General features: G+C 48.2%; 6 protein-coding genes across 6 annotated transcripts; all 6 read left to right on the top strand.

Annotated features, from left to right (window-relative positions):
* Positions 1 to 31: 31 nt before the first annotated feature.
* Positions 32 to 847, top strand: EDB91DRAFT_391266 (uncharacterized protein). Its single transcript, XM_041327089.1, has 4 exons — positions 32 to 324; positions 385 to 432; positions 487 to 763; positions 825 to 847. Exons 1-2 carry the CDS (start codon positions 149 to 151, stop codon positions 395 to 397), a joined length of 189 nt encoding a protein of 62 aa, XP_041176669.1. The 5' UTR covers positions 32 to 148; the 3' UTR covers positions 398 to 432; positions 487 to 763; positions 825 to 847.
* A 702-nt stretch (positions 848 to 1,549) lies between these two features.
* On the top strand, positions 1,550 to 3,521 carry EDB91DRAFT_1135839 (uncharacterized protein). The gene is made up of 7 exons (XM_041318816.1): positions 1,550 to 2,190; positions 2,243 to 2,323; positions 2,358 to 2,542; positions 2,598 to 2,723; positions 2,779 to 2,849; positions 2,914 to 3,414; positions 3,471 to 3,521. Exons 1-6 carry the CDS (start codon positions 1,806 to 1,808, stop codon positions 3,191 to 3,193), a joined length of 1,128 nt encoding a protein of 375 aa, XP_041176668.1. The 5' UTR covers positions 1,550 to 1,805; the 3' UTR covers positions 3,194 to 3,414; positions 3,471 to 3,521.
* EDB91DRAFT_1135834 (mitochondrial carrier domain-containing protein) lies at positions 3,499 to 5,019 on the top strand. Its single transcript, XM_041318815.1, has 6 exons — positions 3,499 to 3,783; positions 3,837 to 3,905; positions 3,955 to 4,153; positions 4,204 to 4,425; positions 4,481 to 4,636; positions 4,691 to 5,019. Exons 1-6 carry the CDS (start codon positions 3,577 to 3,579, stop codon positions 4,918 to 4,920), a joined length of 1,083 nt encoding a protein of 360 aa, XP_041176667.1. The 5' UTR covers positions 3,499 to 3,576; the 3' UTR covers positions 4,921 to 5,019.
* Positions 5,020 to 5,912: 893 nt separating this feature from the next.
* EDB91DRAFT_1329223 (serine hydrolase-domain-containing protein) lies at positions 5,913 to 7,411 on the top strand (the record flags this gene model as incomplete). Its single annotated transcript, XM_041325314.1, has 10 exons — positions 5,913 to 5,977; positions 6,009 to 6,042; positions 6,103 to 6,145; positions 6,201 to 6,418; positions 6,470 to 6,486; positions 6,544 to 6,580; positions 6,648 to 6,709; positions 6,761 to 6,945; positions 6,994 to 7,213; positions 7,264 to 7,411. The coding sequence occupies 10 exons, from the start codon at positions 5,913 to 5,915 to the stop codon at positions 7,325 to 7,327; spliced, it is 945 nt and encodes a 314-aa protein (XP_041176666.1). The 3' UTR covers positions 7,328 to 7,411.
* Positions 7,412 to 7,681: 270 nt separating this feature from the next.
* On the top strand, positions 7,682 to 9,212 carry EDB91DRAFT_390992 (serine hydrolase FSH). The gene is made up of 9 exons (XM_041327088.1): positions 7,682 to 7,821; positions 7,886 to 7,919; positions 7,972 to 8,014; positions 8,070 to 8,293; positions 8,343 to 8,359; positions 8,413 to 8,449; positions 8,513 to 8,574; positions 8,625 to 8,809; positions 8,858 to 9,212. The coding sequence occupies exons 1-9, from the start codon at positions 7,787 to 7,789 to the stop codon at positions 8,977 to 8,979; spliced, it is 759 nt and encodes a 252-aa protein (XP_041176665.1). The 5' UTR covers positions 7,682 to 7,786; the 3' UTR covers positions 8,980 to 9,212.
* Positions 9,213 to 12,718: 3,506 nt separating this feature from the next.
* Positions 12,719 to 14,170, top strand: EDB91DRAFT_1336823 (uncharacterized protein; the record flags this gene model as incomplete). Its single annotated transcript, XM_041325553.1, has 7 exons — positions 12,719 to 12,830; positions 13,238 to 13,319; positions 13,348 to 13,435; positions 13,507 to 13,574; positions 13,641 to 13,697; positions 13,771 to 13,987; positions 14,021 to 14,170. 7 exons carry the CDS (start codon positions 12,719 to 12,721, stop codon positions 14,168 to 14,170), a joined length of 774 nt encoding a protein of 257 aa, XP_041176664.1.
* Positions 14,171 to 19,502: the final 5,332 nt, after the last annotated feature.

Raw genomic sequence — 19,502 nt, 5'->3', positions numbered from 1 at the left:
GGGCTCGGAACTCGTTCAACTTGCAATTGTTGTTGAGTTGTGGCATAACACTTACATTACATAAAACGTTAAAATTAGACCGACTGGCATTTTCACCAGCTTTTACGCTCTCGAACTTTCATCCTCGCAGTCCACAGGTCGCGCACAGATGATAATAGCAGACGTCCTGCACCGCACTTTCGTCAGTGGACTGGCTGCACTAAGCGTGTATGGACTATTCATGGGCTATGCCGTGCACCGCGAAACACTAGCCAAAGGGAGAGGTGAGATGATGCATATATACCACCATTCTCACCCCAAATTTCTAACGCAATCTATGCAGAGGTGAGAAAACCTTAGCCCTCTCCAATGAGATGAGATGGCAACTTACATGGACTTCTATAGTACATGGCATTGAAAGAAGCTGAAGCAAAGCAACGCGAGCAAACAAATGCAAGTTTCCACATTCTACATACGGTCTCTGCCATTTTCTGACACTTCTTTCAGGCTGAGGAGGAGGCAAAGGAACTTGCGCTGGCAGAGGCTGCCCAGGCTGTTTTCCGCAAAGGGTTGTAGCCTCCAGCCAACCTTTTGCAGCACCTTTGGGTGCAGTGCATGCCTGAAGGATGACCATGCAGTTTTCTCAATGAGCATCCCACAGCCTGGGTGCCATTAGTCCACCTTCAGTTCGCCCTCGCATAGCGTTCTTGTGATTGGCTCATGCGCTAAGCTCTCTACGCCTATTTTGTATCAATTGTCGTTGCTTCGTGGTATGATTCATAAGGTCGCGTCCCTTCAGCATCAATTGCTCAAGTAGAGACTGAGACTGAGCTCGACTTGTATAGCGGCCAGAAAAATAGCTGAAGACGTGCTGGCTAAAGGAGCGCGAATGTTCTGCTTCAATGATTTCTGCAAACATGTGCTTCCCCAACCATCCCAAACGAATTTTCATGTCGAAGGAAAGGATGAGAAAGGTCGTTGACATCTAACGATGATCCCAGAGGCACTTTCAAAGCATGATCATTCAGCCCTTCTAGGTGCATGACGCAGGCAAAGGTGCCGATAACTTCTTGACAGGAAGCCGCTGCGAAGAGCATCCGCAACTACAAAAATATGCCAGGAATTGATCCAGGCGATGTGCACCAGTAACTCATTGCAACTCGATGCTGCCAGCACTAGATGATCTTCGATTGTGATCATGGTATGGGCGTCACCCTTGTTTTCTCTGATGGGCCGGTGTAAGACGATGCCCCGCGAGGCTGGGCCCATCTTCAGATCTCGGCAGCAAGTTACTTGGTTTGATTGTTCATGGGAAGGCACCAAGTTCTTCGCACCAAGGTCCTTAACACCTGGAATATGTAGAAGTATTGTTCGATGGGTTCATTCTACGCTGGACAGTACAGTACGCGGTTAAGAGCCCTGCTCCCTGTGGCTTGGGGTATATGTAGCGTGGGCAAGAGACGAGAGTACTGCTTACTGTGTTAATAATAGTGTAGGGAATTGATATTGACGTAAGCTCCGTCTATTGGAATTTAAGGGTTTTCACTTCGCTTCGATTTCGGTCAACGGGGTTGCAACAACGGATCAAAATATGATACCAAGCAACAGCGGCAACGTTAGATTCTGGAAGGCTTCCGAAGGCACAACAGTCTTTTTCTTCGTTCCGTTGTCTTCGTCTAAAGCGCACTCAAGACGCTAATCCCCACTCATTTGTGATCGTCACTCATTTGAATTATCTTGGCCTGACTTCTGGCCTCTTCTAGCTCCTTGCTATATTATAATTAGCCTTTATTTGAACCTTCGCTGTTGGCGGAAGCAGGAGACCCATGGTGGTCTCAACTCGCTGCAAATGTCCCCATAGCCAACAACTACTCATTCCGTACCTAACCTTCGCTGCTCTCGCAAGCACCCTGCTACAGGGAGCTATGGCACAGACCACGTACCCCATGGCTGTTCAACAACTTCAACGTCTTCAAGATCCTAATGTAATTATCGACAGCACGAACGGTACCACCGTGGTTTACAGCCCACTCACTGGAAATGAAATCCCTCAAGGACTCGCAACCGATGGCAGCGGTAGTGGATTCTCACTGCCTGCTGTCTTGTGGATTGTGTTCTCGTTCACCATTGGCGTTCCGCTCGTGCTAGCCGGCTTTCGGGGCTGGCGCCTCACCACCGGTACAGCCATAGGCCTATCTGTTGCTGTCGCATGTGAGTAGTGACCAGCAATTTATGCGTATTGACATTCCTAACCCGTCTATAGCGTGGTCTGTTTTTGTTAATACATTAGACAACGTTGGTATTTCGGACATTACCTTGACGGTTCTAGTTCTTGCACTTTTTTGTTTGGGCTTTTCTCTTTGGGCTTTTGGAAGTAGGCCGCATGGCAGGGGTCCTCCAGTTAGGCATACAGGGTGGCTTCGCCATCGGGATACGGATAGTTTTATTACGCAGCCTTCTATTGGTACCCGACCCCACTGCGTTCTTCGTCAACTGGCTACTCGTTGGATTCTGCGGCCTCACGACTGCAGTTCTTGTCATTTGGAAACAGCGAGCTGGACTGGTGAGAGTCGACTTCGTGCCTTGTGGTCTTCCTGCATCCTGACTGAGCCAAATAGCTTCTAGGATCGGCGTCGGTCGGGACTTTCTTTTGCGCTCTGGGGACTGACTTGGCTATTAATCAGCAATCTGGCATGAGTCGGGGCCTCAGATATTTGATTGACAGAAACAGATATCACGTCCTGGTGTGTACTCACCTTGAACTTGTTCAAAAGAGATCGCAATTTAATCAGATTGCAGGACACTGTGACTAATGGGTACTTTCCGCCCACGACTACATTGGTTATCATTGCGCTCTCCATTGCATTGACGTATGTCATCAGTCTCCTATATCTTTCACTGTAAGTCTGACATATTGGCATGGGTCATGAACAGACCTGCTTTCGCATACGCCCAGCATAAGATGTTTAGGGGTCCTTTCTGCCAAGTTCACGATGATGATCTCGAGTCCCTTCGTGCATCAAACGAGTCTCCAGCTGAACAAGAACCTAAAGCATCTGGCGAGGAGACCCCTCAAACCACTCCACCAAATACGCCTCCGCCTGCAACCCCTGTGTCGACTCCATTACCTTTGATGCCTTTCAGTAAAGATGTTTGCCCGACGCATTCTGTCATATCAGAAACCCAAAGCAATGTGTTCGCGAACGACAGTTAACGTTCATGATAGACGCGTATTCCGTTTATATTTCAACGGTTCCCTAAATACCTTAGTAGTAGTCGCATTTCATACGTCGGGAACCTTAGCATGCTCCATGCTTTATGGATCAGATCCACAATAGACTCTCGTTTACTTGTCACTCATCTGATTCTGTAGCTCATTGTGTGGCTGTGTCTCGACTTAGCCGTCACTGCGTTTGCAGGTATCATTCGGAAATCCCTGGTTGCAATGCTTGAGTCGAGCGGATAAAGAGCGGGGCAAGCGAGTGGGTTCACCTTGTAACTCTCATGGGCATATCAATGATCCAACAACATGAAGTAGTATTGGTCGGTGCTAACGCGGGAAGGTCCGGAAATGGTAGATCAAAATCAAATATTCACATGTTAAAGCCGCTACAAGTCATACATTTCTTCGGCCGTATGTGGGGGGCCCTCATTCTATTCAGCCAGCTTTTCATCCGCTGGCATCTAATACCCTCCCTACCTAACCCACTAGACACACAAATTATGTCAAGGAATGGGGACAAGAAGCCGGTAGGCTTTGCTACACACATCACGGCTGGAGGGATCGCTGGCGCGATGGAAGCGGTAAGTGTGCATGTTCAATGTGGTGCATTCCATATAACAACCAAGGGCCACAGCTCTGCTGCCAACCGCTGGACACCATAAAGGTGCGGATGCAGCTCTCCAAATCCGGGATGGCCCCTGGGGTATGTCACGAGCAACGTTGTGCGGCGCTCGTCAACTAACCCCCGCCAGACAAAGCCACGAGGATTTTTGGCGACGGGTCTTATGATTGTCAGACGCGAGACACCACTAGCACTTTACAAGGGCCTTGGCGCTGTCCTCTCTGGAATAGTCCCAAAAATGGCCATTCGATTTGCCAGCTTTGAGACTTACAAGGAGTGGCTAGCGGATAAATCGACAGGAAACACCAGGGTGGGGAATATCTTCATCGGTGAATTATCTAGGCATTTCTTCGCGGTGGAAGTTGACTTCTTGGCTTAGCTGGGCTCGCCGCTGGTACGACCGAGGCGGTCGCGGTCGTCTGTCCAATGGAAGTGGTAAAGATCCGTCTGCAGGCGCAACAACACTCGCTTGCTGATCCGCTGGAGGCACCGAGATATCGTAATGCTGGCCATGCAGTCTACACTATTGTACGCGAAGAGGGTTTCTCGGCCCTTTATAGAGGAGTCTCGCTCACTGCTTTGCGACAAGCCACAAATCAAGGTCGGTTTGATGGGTCCTATCATTGATACGAGGCTTACACACCAGGTGGTCGTAGGCGCGAACTTCACTGCATATCAGGAACTTAAGAAATTGGCACATAAATACCAGCCTGATTTGAAGGACTTACCTTCATACCAACACATGGTCATTGGACTTATATCAGGTGCCATGGGGCCCTTCTCGAACGCCCCGATAGACACAATCAAAACTCGTAAGTGCATCTTATAGCGATCGCTTACAGCAAAATAATCCACGACGCCGATAGGATTGCAAAAGGCCACGTATGAACCAGGAACCTCGGCGTTCCAGCGGATTTCAGCGATCGGAAAGGAGATGTGGAAACAGGAAGGTGTGCGGTCGTTCTACAAAGGTATTACGCCGCGGGTTTTGCGAGTGGCTCCTGGACAGGCGATCGTGTTCGCTGTGTACGAGAAAGTGAGAGGGATCATTGAGACGATGAAGGTTTCACCGTCGCAAGATCGGTATTCAGAGTGATGGAAGAAGAGTTGATATATCCGGGAGAGAATTTACTTGCAGATACCGAAAGTCTCAAGGATGTGTACATGGTTTCTGGTTAAATGAAGGGTGTGTGAGTTGTGACTTGATTTGTGGTGAGTAGACGCTGGAAACGGCCCTGAACGGCCCGACCCATATTCGGGTGAGGACATCTTGTTGTTGGTGTATTACTACCACTAGTCTCGCAGCTTGCTCGCAGCCGAACTTCTCCACAGTAGAAGGCCCAGGAATGAAACCGGATTTCAGATCCAACAGATGTTCCAGTGAAATTGCTGTTCATGATTGATATCGATTCGCCATTCTGACCCAATGACTCAGATGGGAATGAGCCTGGTATTTTGGGTGGTATGCTTATTCTACTACGTTCGTCAAATGGCGCCGGACAGCCTGTCACTCAGCCCAGTATTGCGGTGGAAGGGACGACTCATTGCGACTAGGGGAGACCAGAAGCGAGCTTGTTGGATGATGGCTCGACATGAGATGCTGTAAGTCCCACCTTGAATAATTCTTTTCGCAATGACTTATTAGACTCGCATAAGCACAACTGGCCACGGCATCAGCTCCGTACATTTGTGCTAGACTAGTGAATCTAGGCTTAACGGAAGCTAATTCGTGCCAGACTAGTAAGCCTAGGTCAAACTAACACTAATCATTCTAGTAATCGTCTATAGTAAGTTGGTACGAGAAAATTTTCCTGATCTGAGCATACTCGTACTCCCTCGTACTGTTACCTCACCGCTTACAGAGCTGGTATATAGTCTCGCGGCATTCTACCGTACTGGCAGTATTTTCCGATCAAGACTAAGGTGAGATTCATACGGTCGTTGCTATACTCCATCCTTACTGACTCCTACGTAGTTTATCGTCTATCTCGCAGGTACTTACCCTAATACTAGAGTCTTTTCCCACTGGGACGGAGTCTGTTGTTTCTCTCTCACAGTCTTTGCTCGTTGCTCGTATTAAAGCTGAGGATGGCCAGTGCCCCAAGGAAGGTGTTAATGCTGCATGGGAAAGTACCAACCAGAGTTCACCAGCGGTATGCATGCATGACTGATTTACTTCCTCAGATACGCGCAGAATGCAACTATATTCAGTAAACGCGTAAGTATCCTGGTACCTGCCAGTGGGAACGCGACCATCTTACAGGGTGATTTATCACAGCTCGGGGCCTTGAGAAAATCGGTGGGGGAAGATATTGAAATGGGTAGGCTTGATATTCATGCATATCTAGCGATGTACGGGTTAACGGACGGATATAGTATTCGTCAACGGGCCAATCGTCCTACATCCTGTTGATATCGACGGCACCTCGTCTACAGCTTCATTGGCAGCTCTCGGAGCTTCTGACACGACATCCTCTGATCTTTCAACTGCACCCCGAGGTTGGTGTAAATTAAACCCAGAGAGAACAGTCACATACAGGATGGAAGAATCTCTACTCCTTTTCAGAGATATTCTTCAGCGTGATCGATATGATGTGAGTATGTCTCATGTACACTTCACATCGAGCTGAGATGACTGCTCGTAGGGTGTGTTCGGTTTCAGGTAATCATTTGCTGACCCTCTTACTGGATATTGTTTGGCTTATGGGCAAAATAAAAGTCAAGGGGCAGCTATGGCTGCGCTGCTTGCCGCCCTCGTACGTACATCTATCATGTATTCGGGCTAGTATGACTCATGATGAGCCTTCATGGATACTTCTTCAGTTAGAGCGGCCTCACTTGTATCCTCCGTTTCTTGTCGACGGAGAGGCTCCTCACCCGCCTTTGTGCGCAACCACGTCCTACCTCAGAGATAGATTTGCTAACTCCCGATGTAGCAAATTCTGTGTTGCCGTCTCAGGCTTCAAGGCACCCGGGTCTCTCAGTGCAGAAATTTTTGGGACGTCGTATTCCACTCCCACCTTGCACGTTCTCGGGAGAACCGATGTCGTTGTCATCGAGGAGCGGACAAAAGATCTGATTGACCTTTCACATAATAAGAGAGTGGAGGAACACCAGGGCGGTCAGCCGATTCCGTTTTGCGCTGTGACTCATTCTCACACCCGCACAGGCCATTTCGTGCCCTCGGGGGCGAACTGGAAGGAATTCTTCCGCAATTACTTGGTTGATCCTCTTGGAGTGATTACTTCCACAGAATTGATATCTGCCTCTCAAGAGGCCTCCGGTGACTTGTTACTCCGACGTCTCAAACCAATACCTCGACTTGTAATAGAGTTATGTGTTATACCTCCTACAGGCCCAAAACACCGGCTCCCGAGACTGGGCATGAGGTAATAGAAAAGCTAATAAGGCAGCGTCCGTCAATGAAATATCCCTGCAGAACTCCCCCCATAATGACTCGTCTTTCTTCCTCTTCATCAGGAAAACAAGTTAAATTTGCATAATTCTATATAATTGTTGGTCTTTGGAGACTTGAAAATAGCTAAGGACAAGAATGTACGACATGATTACCACAAAACAGACTCACACAAGGATTAGCCTACGAGTCTCGTCAGAAATTCTCCAGTGTAAGGTCCAAGTTTGAGATCAAAATCTAATATGTCGGATCGGATCCAACGGAAAGCTACAACTGATAGTAAGTACTGTTCACGATTCATGATTCAAGTTGACATCGACTTGCCATTACAACCCAGTGACTGAGGCTTAGATTGACCTGCCAATGGTTGGGTTGGTCTACTTAGGGGTTGCCTAGTCGACAGCCCTCCCTGAGAACGGCCCGAAATAGTCTGCGTTATTACGTGAGCCAAACATACCGCATGAATTACACAGGCAAGCGGATATCATCAGAAGGAACGACGGTCTTCCTTCAGGTTTGACTAGAGTAGACTAGAGGCGAGCTGATCATGGCTGCCCCGAAAAAGGTGCTAATGCTGCATGGGCAAGTACCAGCCAATTTGAAGAGTTACTAACGGCATGGATGGATGGCTGATCCACTTCCTCAGATACTCGCAGAATGCAAGTATATTCAGCAAACGCGTGAGTTTCCTCGTATATGTGCATACACTCATCCTCTTACAGGTTGATTTAGCTTGGAGCCTTGAGGAAATCGATGGGAAAAGATATTGAAATGGGTGCGCTTGGAATCCATGCAACCATGCCGATGGACGGTTTAACGGACAGATATAGTGTTTGTTGACGGGCCAATCGTCCTGCATCCCGTTGACCTTGATGGCGCCTCGTCTACAGCCTCGTTGGCGGCTCTCGGAGCTTCCGAGGCGGACACGACATCTTCTGATCCTTCAACCACACCCCGAGGGTGGTGGAAATCCAACCCGGAGAGAACAGTCGCCCACGGGTTGGAAGACTCTCTACTCATTTTTAGAGATATTCTTCAGCGTGATCGGTATGATGTGAGTATATCTTGCGCACGTCACATTGGGCCAAGTTGACTGGTTGTAGGGTGTGTTTGGCTTCAGGTGATATTTCGCTGGCCCTCTGGGATGTCTTTTGGCTTATGGGCAAAATAAAGTCAAGGAGCAGCTATGGCTGCTCTACTCTCCGCTCTTGTACGTGCATCTGCGATGTCTTTGGGCCAGTAGGACTCATGTCGAGCCTTCATACTTCTTCAGCTAGAGCGGCCTCACTCATACCCTCCTTTTCTCATCGACGGACAGCCTCCTCACCCCCCGTTGTACGCAAGTATTCTTTACTGAGGGATACAAGTGCTGATCCTTAACGTAGCAAATTCTGTGTTGCTGTGTCAGGCTTCAAGGCACCTGGGTCTCTGAGTGCAGAAATTTTTGGGACATCGTATTCCACTCCCACCCTCCACGTTCTCGGGAGAACCGATGTCATCGTCATCGAGGAGCGATCGAAGGTCCTGCTTGATTTCTCACAGAACAAGAGATTGGAGGAGCACGTTGGCGGTTAGCCGGTTCCCTTTGCGTTGTGATTCGTTTCTGACACCCAGATAGGCCATTTCGTGCCCTCAAAGGCGAACTGGAGGGAATTCTTCCGTAATTACCTGACTGATCCTCTTGGAGTGGTTCCTTCCCCAGATCCGAGGTCTGCTTCTCAGCCTGCCTCCGGCGACTGACCCCCGCATCTCAAACTAATACCCCTGGCATTAAACTGCAATAGAGTTATATGATAGAAGGGCTACCTCTCACAGGGCCAAATAATGTTGGTCATCGTAAAGCGAGATAGCGGACAAGCTCTGTCAATGAAGTGTCTCCTACCAAACCACTCAGCCTTCCTCCCATCGCAGAATAAGCAACAAAGTTTTCCTCGGGATGGTTGAGGCTTCGTTGGAGGTTCAAATGCTTTGAAACCTTCCAATTGCTCTCTGGTTCAAGCAGACCAGCTACTAGGTAGCAGAGAGCAGACGCAAACAACAGCTCACCGTGGGCCACAAGGGCGACGCAGGACTGGTATTCAGTCAGGAATTGCAAGGTCTATACAACCGGATTAGCAGAAGACGCTCCGTAGACCAAGTCCGTCGATCTTACCTCTCATCATCCGTGAGTGATACCATTACCACCATCGCACAACCGACGCCTCGTATGTGCATCTATACCAGCCAACATGTTATGCGGTGCATGGTATACAGACCCAGATACTGCGGATCTACTCGATCCGTGCTGCTATTCAACGATCGGACGCCCGCCCAGGCATCAGATGAACACGCATATTTCAAGTCCACCGATAGTCGCACCGGCGAGAATTGGAGCTTCAACCTTCGAAGACTGAGTTTTCACGCCATATTGCCTTTGATTTGCGAGCACGGAGAGTTCGTGTACCTTCCGAGGGCCATAAGATTCTGTTGTAATTTATCTCCAGGCATGCTCTTGGCCGACTTTGACAAACACATGCGTCACGCGCACCCTTCTACGATAGAATAAGTATGCCGGGGTGTGGTGTAAATCTTGCGCAGCTCATCATCCAGTTCCGACGTTGACTGTAGTTTTAAGATATGAAACCCTGGATGTCAGTACTTTAGACTCTGTATCACGCTAAAATTTCTAACTTCCAAAAGTAACCTGATACTCCTCGGCAACCGTACTCTGGCTTTCAGGATTCTGGATACCCGGAGTTTCAGGGTTTTTATTTCCCACAACAAGCAAAGGTTGAACTTTGGGGTGCTAAATTATGAGCTCACCTCTGACAGAGTCTAGCTGGCTTATAGGCGTGTGTATGATTATACAAGCTATCTCTCTCTGCAGTATATGGTTTGCCTAATTTCTCAGTGAATATGTTCTCCTGTATACGACGAATTGAGTCGGCAGTGTCTGACCCATATGATTGTCAGCAACATTCACCCATTTTTGAGACGCGGCTGATATCCTACACATCAAATCATAAAAATGAAGGTCGGCATATTATTTCTAGATGAATCTCTATGATATTCCAGAACCATGAGAGAGATTGAATATAGTACCCAATACTATTCGTCGAGATGACTAGGTATGACAGTGAAAAATGTATGCCCCCAAAATTTGCCTTTAGGATACATGTAAATGAGATTTGGAGAAATGAGTGTTGCGCGTAGATTTGCGCGAGAAAGGAGCACCACACTGGTTGCACAGATATTTCACCTGCAAGTGTACTTCCTCGACGTGTCGAAGGATGCTCTCTCGTTTCATGGGAGCTCTTCCGCAGTGACCCCATGCACAAGGCATAACCACATTTGCCGGCCCCGTCACTCCATGCATCTGCAAGTGTTGTGAAAGGGTCGATACGTCGATATATGCACCGCAGGGTATTCCTAAGCCAGTGTCCCACAAGCAGATCGTGTGGTTAGAGTTTCCGGGTGCGGTGGGATCATCGAGGGCCTATGGAATGGCACGCCATCGTTAGTGACAGACATATAACCAGCATGAGGATCGGCTCAGACTAACAGAGAAGACAGACATGTGCTCTTGCGGTAGCAGAAAAAATCGATAGTGGGATTATTGTAAGGGGCTATGGAATGCCACACCATTGTTAATGACAAGACAAATAATAGCATGATGACCGGCTAAGACTGACGGTGAGACATGTGCTCTTGCGATAGCAGAGAGAATTGATTAGCGGCTCATGAGGGGATTTTTGTCAGAGCTTGTGACTATACATATACTTTCTACCAGAAGTCCGAGCTGTATCTGGCAGGGGCTAGAGCACCTTCTAAAGCGGCCATGCAATACAATGCAATGCTAAAAACAGTAAACATCCCTTTTTTCTAAAGGCCGATCATAAGTAAGTGGATTCATCTCCGATCACTTTTCAAATGTCGGATTCGACGATAGAAGGTGGCCCAGTGATACTACTACTAGTAACATGGAAACGTCAGACAGACGTAAACGCTCGCGGGATCACGTACTGCACTTTTGAGAAAATTCGGCCTCAGACATCTTTTCACGCCGCACGGGTGAAGACGGGTTTCAGCTAGAATGAAGGAATAAACCACCGCGTGCTCTGGCGTGGAGCCGCAGATCTTTCCAAGGATGGCTAGTCGCCTATACCCCCATGCAGCTCAGACCGTGCCAATGGCAGAGGACACGATGCAGCCAATCGGAATGCCCACACTCGTGGTCACGAAGCGGGACGCCGAGCGGAATAACACTATCAGTGGGCGGTCCCAATCAGGTTCTCGGCACCATGAATCATTGTATCGACATGTCTTGGCATTTTTCAAGAAAGAGGGTGGAGTCGCCGACGGCCGTTCTTTTACGGTATCATGTGGTGTTTCGAGCTCAAATATTCGGGGAGCTATTTCCTGCACATGCATCAGTGGCAATTTGGTTCCGCGAGCCCAGGAATATGGACCAGGGGGCAGGGGGTCTTGCGTTGTATTGCAAATAATTGCATCTTGTGTTACCTGTGAATAGTGACCAAAAGTCTCAGAGACAAAGTTTACGGCCCATCAACGGCCCTAAGTAGTATATGATGACCTCAACCTCACAATCGCAGTTATATCCGGTTATATCCGTCTCCGATGATAGGGGATGACAACAGTAGTAGTGCTCGGGTCTTGATTAAATAATGAAATGATACTGAAGGGATGCAGAATTCACGTGATATCGACAGGGAGAGTGTCGTATATTACTAATAGGGAAGGGGGCGTGTACTTACCATGAAGTAGACTGGTGGACGGGCTGGACCGTCACCAATCTAACCATGAAGGTGTACCGTCATTAGCAAAAAAATCTTTCTTTCCGCAGTAATTCCAAGATCAAGAAGGTAAAAACGAAGTGGTAAATGATCTTACGACGTGGACGTTCCATCACATGTTTCCGCGAGTCATCCGGGCAACACGGGTCCTCCATTTTCTGCGTTCCTTCTCTCTCTGAATACGCGTCACTGGGCTGAGCCTATGATCACGGAGATGGATCTTGGTATCCTATAAGAACTCAAATAACTCACTCCGTTAAGGGGGTTCCCCGTTTCCATGATGATAAGTATAGTGGACAGATAATGATGGTGTCCCCCCAGTACTTTTGGCAAACAAGGATGCCGCACAACAATCATCCAGTAGTAGTCGACTGCAATCATATGTCCGCCGCTTGTTCATGCAGGCATGACTTCAATTCGGTTCGAATATCCTATCTTAATCGAGCCCAGATATACTTTGATAAGCCTCTTTTCAGTATTTTCTGTAATCGCGAATTCTCTTGCATGTCGCGGAACCGAGATAGGGGTTCAATGCATATCTTCAAGTTTATGGGCAGCCTTATCCTGTCTATAGTGTAAGAATAATGTTGGGTCAACAGATTTCGTGAGAATCTATATATTACTTACTGTACATTCAAGCTTTAGAACCCACTATCTCCCGCTATCGGTTGTCCGAATAGTGGTACATGTCCGACCTTGTAGTAACCGATATCTCATCAGTCCAAGGTCCTGGCTCCACGGAACAGAATCCAACTCCAAGAAATAGATCTGGAAAGATCTGCAGGGACCCCACCCCGTGTGAGCTCTGTCAGAGGGATTCAATTGCGAAGTCACTCGGGGCCTTTCCAGATAAAGTTCAATGCTGAGCTCAGCTCATATGGAAAGCTCAGAACTCAGAGATCAACGAGACTGACTAAGGCACAAAGAGGATATATTTGAGATTGGCGGTGTACCAGGAATTCAATTGTGAAGTCATCCGCCCTTCCAGATGCGCACAAAAGGTTAGTGTGAGCCTTTCGAATGAATCCCGTGAGGCCCCATACGAAAATACGAAATGATAAGTCTGCTTAAGTCTGTCATGTCCGAAGTAAGTGCTCAGCGGCGTTGACGAAATGGGGTACACATGGGTCCACATGTCGTTGTTTCTGCTGTAACACGCTAACCCAACGCCTATTTCCATAGCCCATGATGCACAACGGGCGCAGCGGTCGCCTTCAATAAACCGCGTAATACATTTGTAGACCAAGCCCGTCGATCTTACCCCAGTCTGCTCCTCGTCGATTATCCGTGAGTGATACATCATTGCATAACCGAGGCCTCACCGATGGACATACCGGAAATTGGAGTTTCAACCTTCGAGGGCCGAATTTGCACGTATTGCCTTCGAGTTGCGCGCACGCAAGGTTCGTGCGTATTCATAAATCAGCCTAGTCATCAAAAATTCTCAAGCATCATAACGTATCTGAATTTCCAGACTGCTCTTTGTGGATTCTACGAGAGGGAGCGCATGCCAGATGCAATCTCTAAAACCGTTCCTGTTTGGTGTGTAGTCATCAATTGAGCTGTCCTCAAAACCACGCGCGACATCGCGCCACTTGGTGTAGTCAGCGCACAAGAGCATGATGAAATCGAGAAGAGGTTGGATAGTGGGCAGACGATCTTATTGTCAGTCCTATTCACCTCCCCCTCCTCTCCCGAGTCTCGAGTGTTTTGAAATAAGGCTTCATTCTATGTCGAGTCCCAAGACTGAAATTACCCCCCGCCTGATCTGGATACTAACGCCCAATACTACCATATTCCCCAAATTCCGCGAGTCGGATGACGATGGCGATGCTGAACGGCGGTTCTACCCTGTCCTATGCATATTCGCATCAAAGCAGGTCCTGGAAGAGAGATGCGTCACGGGTTTTGCGTACATCCAGGGATTGGGGAATGATCATGAGCTGTGGAGCATGGTGCGTCGAGTTGGATATGCCATTGATATGTAGACAATACTGTCTACACAAACAGCACACAAGTCCTCTCGCATCAAAATCGACCAAACCTCAAGCTCGCTTTCCTTGTTAGTATGCTATGATGGCCGATTTGAGGAGGTTGGGTTTACGATCACTGCTTACTCTTCCTTTGCGATTTTGTGAGATACCGTAGTCCCGCCACCTCGTTATACGCACAAGGTAAGATGTTCTTGCAGTTGCAGCACCTGAAACGCAATGCTAATGCGAACAATACCAGAGATATCTCGCTGAACGTTGCTGCTGAAGGGTCTCAGGGCGGATGCATATCAGTATACGTTTCTTTACCTCATTGTTTTGGAGATGACTGACTCATGAATTTACATAATTGATTGAAGATTAAATGAGAAAGAGGTGGTTGCTCATTCGGGGCCTTATACGTATGGTCATGCGCGCGTCGCTGGTCATCTAGCTGGTGTATGATTTTTTCACCTTTTTTTTCCTGGAGGGGAACCGCATTGATGGTTCGTCTCGCAAGCTGGCGACCACACAATCGTATCATCAGCGTTCGAACCAGACAAGACGGGGAAAAATGCTGACTCCACAGTTCCACTGGACTTCGTGAAGCAAATCCATCTTTTTCGAGCTCACTTACGACGCGAGGAGCTCCTTTACGGAACGCAGACTACTTACAATGGACTCTTATTTTCGTCAAGCAGATACTGAAGATGTGTTACACCTTTGTAAGGAGTCACGCGAAGTCACAAAATGTGACATCGGTTCTAATGAAAGATTTTGTGGTCCCGACGCTATGCATTATGAGAAAGTCTACTGTAGCAGCACTAGGAACCGGGGCTGGGGTGTTGCAGTAGGCATAACTATTGGCGGGTAGTTTTGCCGGCAGAACTCAGAAGTGCTATGGCAGTGCGTGATATCAGCCCGTCCAGCACTAAGTCTAACGCCGACTCGGAGGAGGATCGGAGAGGAGTCAGGACATCATTGGGTCAGCCAACTTAGAGAGCAACGTTCATGGCCAGGATTTTGCCTTCATCGATGGGGATTCAATATCAAGTCAGTAATTCTACTTGACCTTTCTCATTGCGACTCATGGTCCTGTCGTCTTGCTGGCGGCCTGTAGCTACTAGTTATATTAGTAGTCTACTAAGTGTGACGTAGTACGGCCCCGAATCCCCTGCAGGCAATTATTCCCGCACATCAGACATGGGTAAACGTCACACATCTCATCTACACCCTTATCATTAGGACTTTATTTATTTATTTTAAATCCATGTTTATTGTCCTTTGGGGTCGAAGACCCTATGTCGGACACAACCTATACACGGGGGGTTTACTCCCGCTACACTATCGTACGTATTGTGGTAATCTATGTTTGTTGAGTGGATATACGCGTACTCCGTCGGTATATTATCGGGCAAAGGCCGACACCGATTTCGTACAGAGGGAATGATGTAGTTAATGAGTTGCTTGGGGAGGGTGTCGGTCGGATGTTGCGCGAGACTTTGGCTTGGTCGCGGTTTCGATCCTGGTGTCTGCTTGTCCGAGTTGTGCTCCTTTCACCTCTCTTCTTCTACAGTGACTGGGCGGCCGGCGCTAGTATTTCCCTTTGGTCTCGGAGATCTATTTGCTTGGTGTGTTAACTATGTGCGTTTGTTTTCCTGTTGATATATGAAACGTGCTTAAGTTGTGTACAGTATTATGTTTCCGGGATCTCACCGAACGTGGTTTTAAACCTTCCTGTACCGTTAACGTATCGCATGAGCGGTCTGACTGCGTCGTCGGCGGTTAGTAGATAAGTGAGTGAGGTTGCTTTGCGGCGTAGAGCGTTCGAGAGAATGTGGCGTTCTCTTGCGTATTGACGGCAGTCGAACAGGAAATGGGGGACGGTTTCTACTATTTCCGGGCAGAATGGGCAGTGATCATTAGGACTTTCTGACGAAGAGTGTGTAGTATTAACCCCTCGTTTCCGTTCTTACTTCTCATAACACACTACCTGTCCTCAGCAGGCGCCCGTTTTAGTGCCGTTAAGAAACAGTATCATGGGTATGGTCTACATACTTACCTTCTTTCTCCCGAGCTTCCCATCCGCCACCCCACGTAGTATCTATTTCAGCACTTGTTCCTTGATTACCGCCACCTAGTATTCTCAATGGTTTTGTCGATAGCGTGCGTCATGAGTCACCCAAAGACCACACAAACCGTCCCCTTGAATATTCTCAGGATGTCCGAACGGGAAACAGGACAGAGCTCGCGGTGTTTGTGGACGATGGTCCGCTTGCGCTTACTGAAGGAGAGTGTAAGCGAGTGAAGCTGTAGATGTCGAATGCTGGTTCAAGGAATATTGGGGAGGTATGGGTTGTAGCTGGTCCTGGGACCCGGAGATCAGATCTGGATCGAGGCGAGTCGAGTGTGTTGGACGGCTGGCTTATTCTACTTGCAGCCTCAGGTACTCATGCTGAGCAAGTTTCATCCGTGATAGCGAATGGAACGCAGACATGAGCCCGAGTGTTGTGAATGTGAAGGACGGTTTGGTGATTGAGCATGATTTCAGCTGGGGTGAGTGGTCCTCTTCATCTCAGTAGGTCCAAGTCGACGACTTTCCGTCATTACTACCGTTCACGAATCGCCCATCCTGCGGCCCAGGCATCAGATGAACACGCGTATTTCAAGTCCACTGATGGACACGCTGGGACTTGGAGCTTCAATGTACCTTCAAAGGCCGAATTTGCACGTCTTACCTTTGATTTGCGCGCACGCAGGATTTGTACGTTTCAATACGTAAGCCTAGTCATCAAAAATCCTCAAGCATCATAACGTATCTGAATCGAACCTCATTGGAGCCCGACTGTGATCAAATGTTGAAGTTCAACCTTCCAATCGCTCTCTGGTTCAAGCACACGAGCCACTAGCTAGGTAGTCGAAGGCAGTCGGTCGTTCCATTCTATTGATCGCTACAGTCATCACCCGTTACTTCTGACGCCAATCGCAGGTCACCATGGGCCACAAGGGCGACGCAGCAAGTGAGCTGCGTAAGGAAGATCTATACAACCGAATTAACACCATCACGGAGGACGCTGCGTTTGCAGACCAAATCCATTGATCTTGCCCCAGTTTGCCCTCATCCGTGAGTGATACCACCATCGCACATTTCACCGGCCATGCGATACGGAGCATAGTTTCAGGGTTTTCATTTCCCACAGCGAGCACCTTCAAAGTTTGAATTTTGGGGCACTAATGTATGAGCTCACCTCAGAGCTGGCTAGAGTCTAGTTAGCTTACCAGGTATATTGTGTGTATGATTATGCAAGCTATTTCTCTTCTACACTACAATGTTTTACTTTCCGCCGGGCAATTGAGCAAGGCTGGCACTGCCGACAATGTCCAGCCCATAAGATTGTCACTGACAACATTCAGCCATTTTCGAGACGTTTTGTAAAGTCAAGATACAACATCATCATGTGGACAAGACACGAATGTATGATACTATGAAAATATGCTATAGTTAAAGAGTGTAGTATTCAATATTAGTGGGAAGTCGTCGGGTATTGATAGTATATCCAGAACGAGGGCGATATACCAAGGTATGAGAAAACACCCAGACAATTCCGAGAAGTCTGACGAAATTTATGCACAAAGAAGTAATGATCTGCTCCTAGGATGCGTGTAAATGTGCTTTAGAGAAATGAGCGTTGCGCGTATATCTGCGCGAGAAAGTAGCACCACACTGGTTGCACAGATATGTTACGTGCAAGTGTACCTCCTCGATGTGTCGGAGGATGCTCTCCCGTTTCATGGGGGCTTGTCCGCAGTTACCCCAGGCGCAAGGCATGATCAAATTTGCCGGCCCCTGCACTCCGTGCATCCGCAGATGTGTTGAAAGGTCCGACATATGGATATATGCGCCGCAGGGTCCCCACCCGATATCCCACAAGCAGACGGTGTGATCAGAGTTTACGGGTGCGGTGGGAGTACCCTATGAAATGCCACACTACCATTAGTGACAGACAAAGCATGATGATCAGCTAAGACTGACGGTAAAGACAGACATGTGCTCTTGCTGTGGCAGAGATAATGGATTAGTGGCCAATGAGAGGACCTTTTCAGTGACAACCGGGGCTTGTGACTATGTATTTTATACCAGAACTCCGAGCGGCATCTGGCAAGCGCTAGAGAGCCTTCTAACAAGGCCATGCAAAGTTAATCTGACGAGAACGATAAATGTCTTCGCTGTAACGCCGATCCGCCTACCATATTAAAGTGAATTGGTCCAATAACTTCCTTGACGAAAGTCACCGGATTCATTCAAATGTCGTATCCGATGTTAGACGTTGGCCTGGTGATATTGATTAAGGATAAGCATGCCGCCAATGATAAAAACGTCAGACTGAGGTGAAGAACCACGTACTGTGCATTCTTGATAGGAAGCCCATCACGTCGCCTGCGAATTTCGGCTTCGCAACCTTTTCCCGGGCGACGACGACGGTTCGTAGCTGGAAAGGGCAAGCAGGGAACATCTCGAAACTAAGCGCTATCATGCCCTTGTGTGGGGCCGCAGATGTTTGATTGCCAGGGAATAGTTGATTGTATCCCACGCAGCCCAAACGATAAATCGGAGAACTTCCTAATGGCCAATGAAATGATGTAGGCCGATGAGAATACTAAACACTCGTGAGACCGCCTGAATCCAACTATTACGGGCGGCGACGAAGTGGCATGAGCGGAATAGCGCGACCAGTGCGGTGATCTTAAGAAATTAATTCGCCATGCCAAGTCAGAGATCTGTGGCGTCGCATTACATGCATGCACCAGGAATCCTGTACCGACATGCCTTGGAATTGTTCGAAAAAGAGCGTCGAGTCGTTCCGTAATGACCCGATGCAGGTTCATTTGCAGGTGCTATCAGTATCACCATGAGAAGATGACTGGCAGCAGGTCCGCCGACTCCAAGCTTCAACAAGCACCTCTGCACGTCATTTTTTGGATCGTCTGATCGGTGAGAAGGTGCCCGCTGAGTCCGTGTCATCGATCGTACGATAACCTGAAACTCCGTGCAGTATACTATGCCAGGGGAACTTTCCAGCATCCTGTGGTTTTTCGAATTCCTTCATGATGAGTTATTTCCTGCACAGGGTCGTGATAATAATTTGATATCGTGTTCAGGAATATGAACGGAGGCCGGGACGAGCTTGCATCGTGTTGCATCCTGTGTCACCAGGAAGGGTGTCATGGCTGTAAATATACCGAAATTATCAGAGGCAACGTTTAGAGTCCAATTGAAAACGATAATCAGACCTTTGAGCGCTCCGACTATCCAGACACGCCGTGGGACGGTTCGTGATTCTGCCTGGTTCATAGCGCTCACTGGTTGTTGTTTCAGGTTGTCTATTAAATATCGTAACGGTTCATGGGTCCATGCGGGTCCGATGATCCGGGCCCGTGCAGCTCACCCAATGCAACATTAATAGCGCTAATGCTTGCCAATAGCAACACAAGTGAAACT

The sequence above is a fragment of the Suillus paluster genome (genome assembly GCF_016628075.1).
Source record: "Suillus paluster strain FC165 chromosome Unknown EDB91scaffold_29, whole genome shotgun sequence".
In the NCBI taxonomy this organism is placed as follows: domain Eukaryota; kingdom Fungi; phylum Basidiomycota; class Agaricomycetes; order Boletales; family Suillaceae; genus Suillus; species Suillus paluster.
The sequence above is the reverse complement of the archived record's forward strand: the minus strand, read 5'-3'. Positions and strand labels throughout refer to the sequence as shown.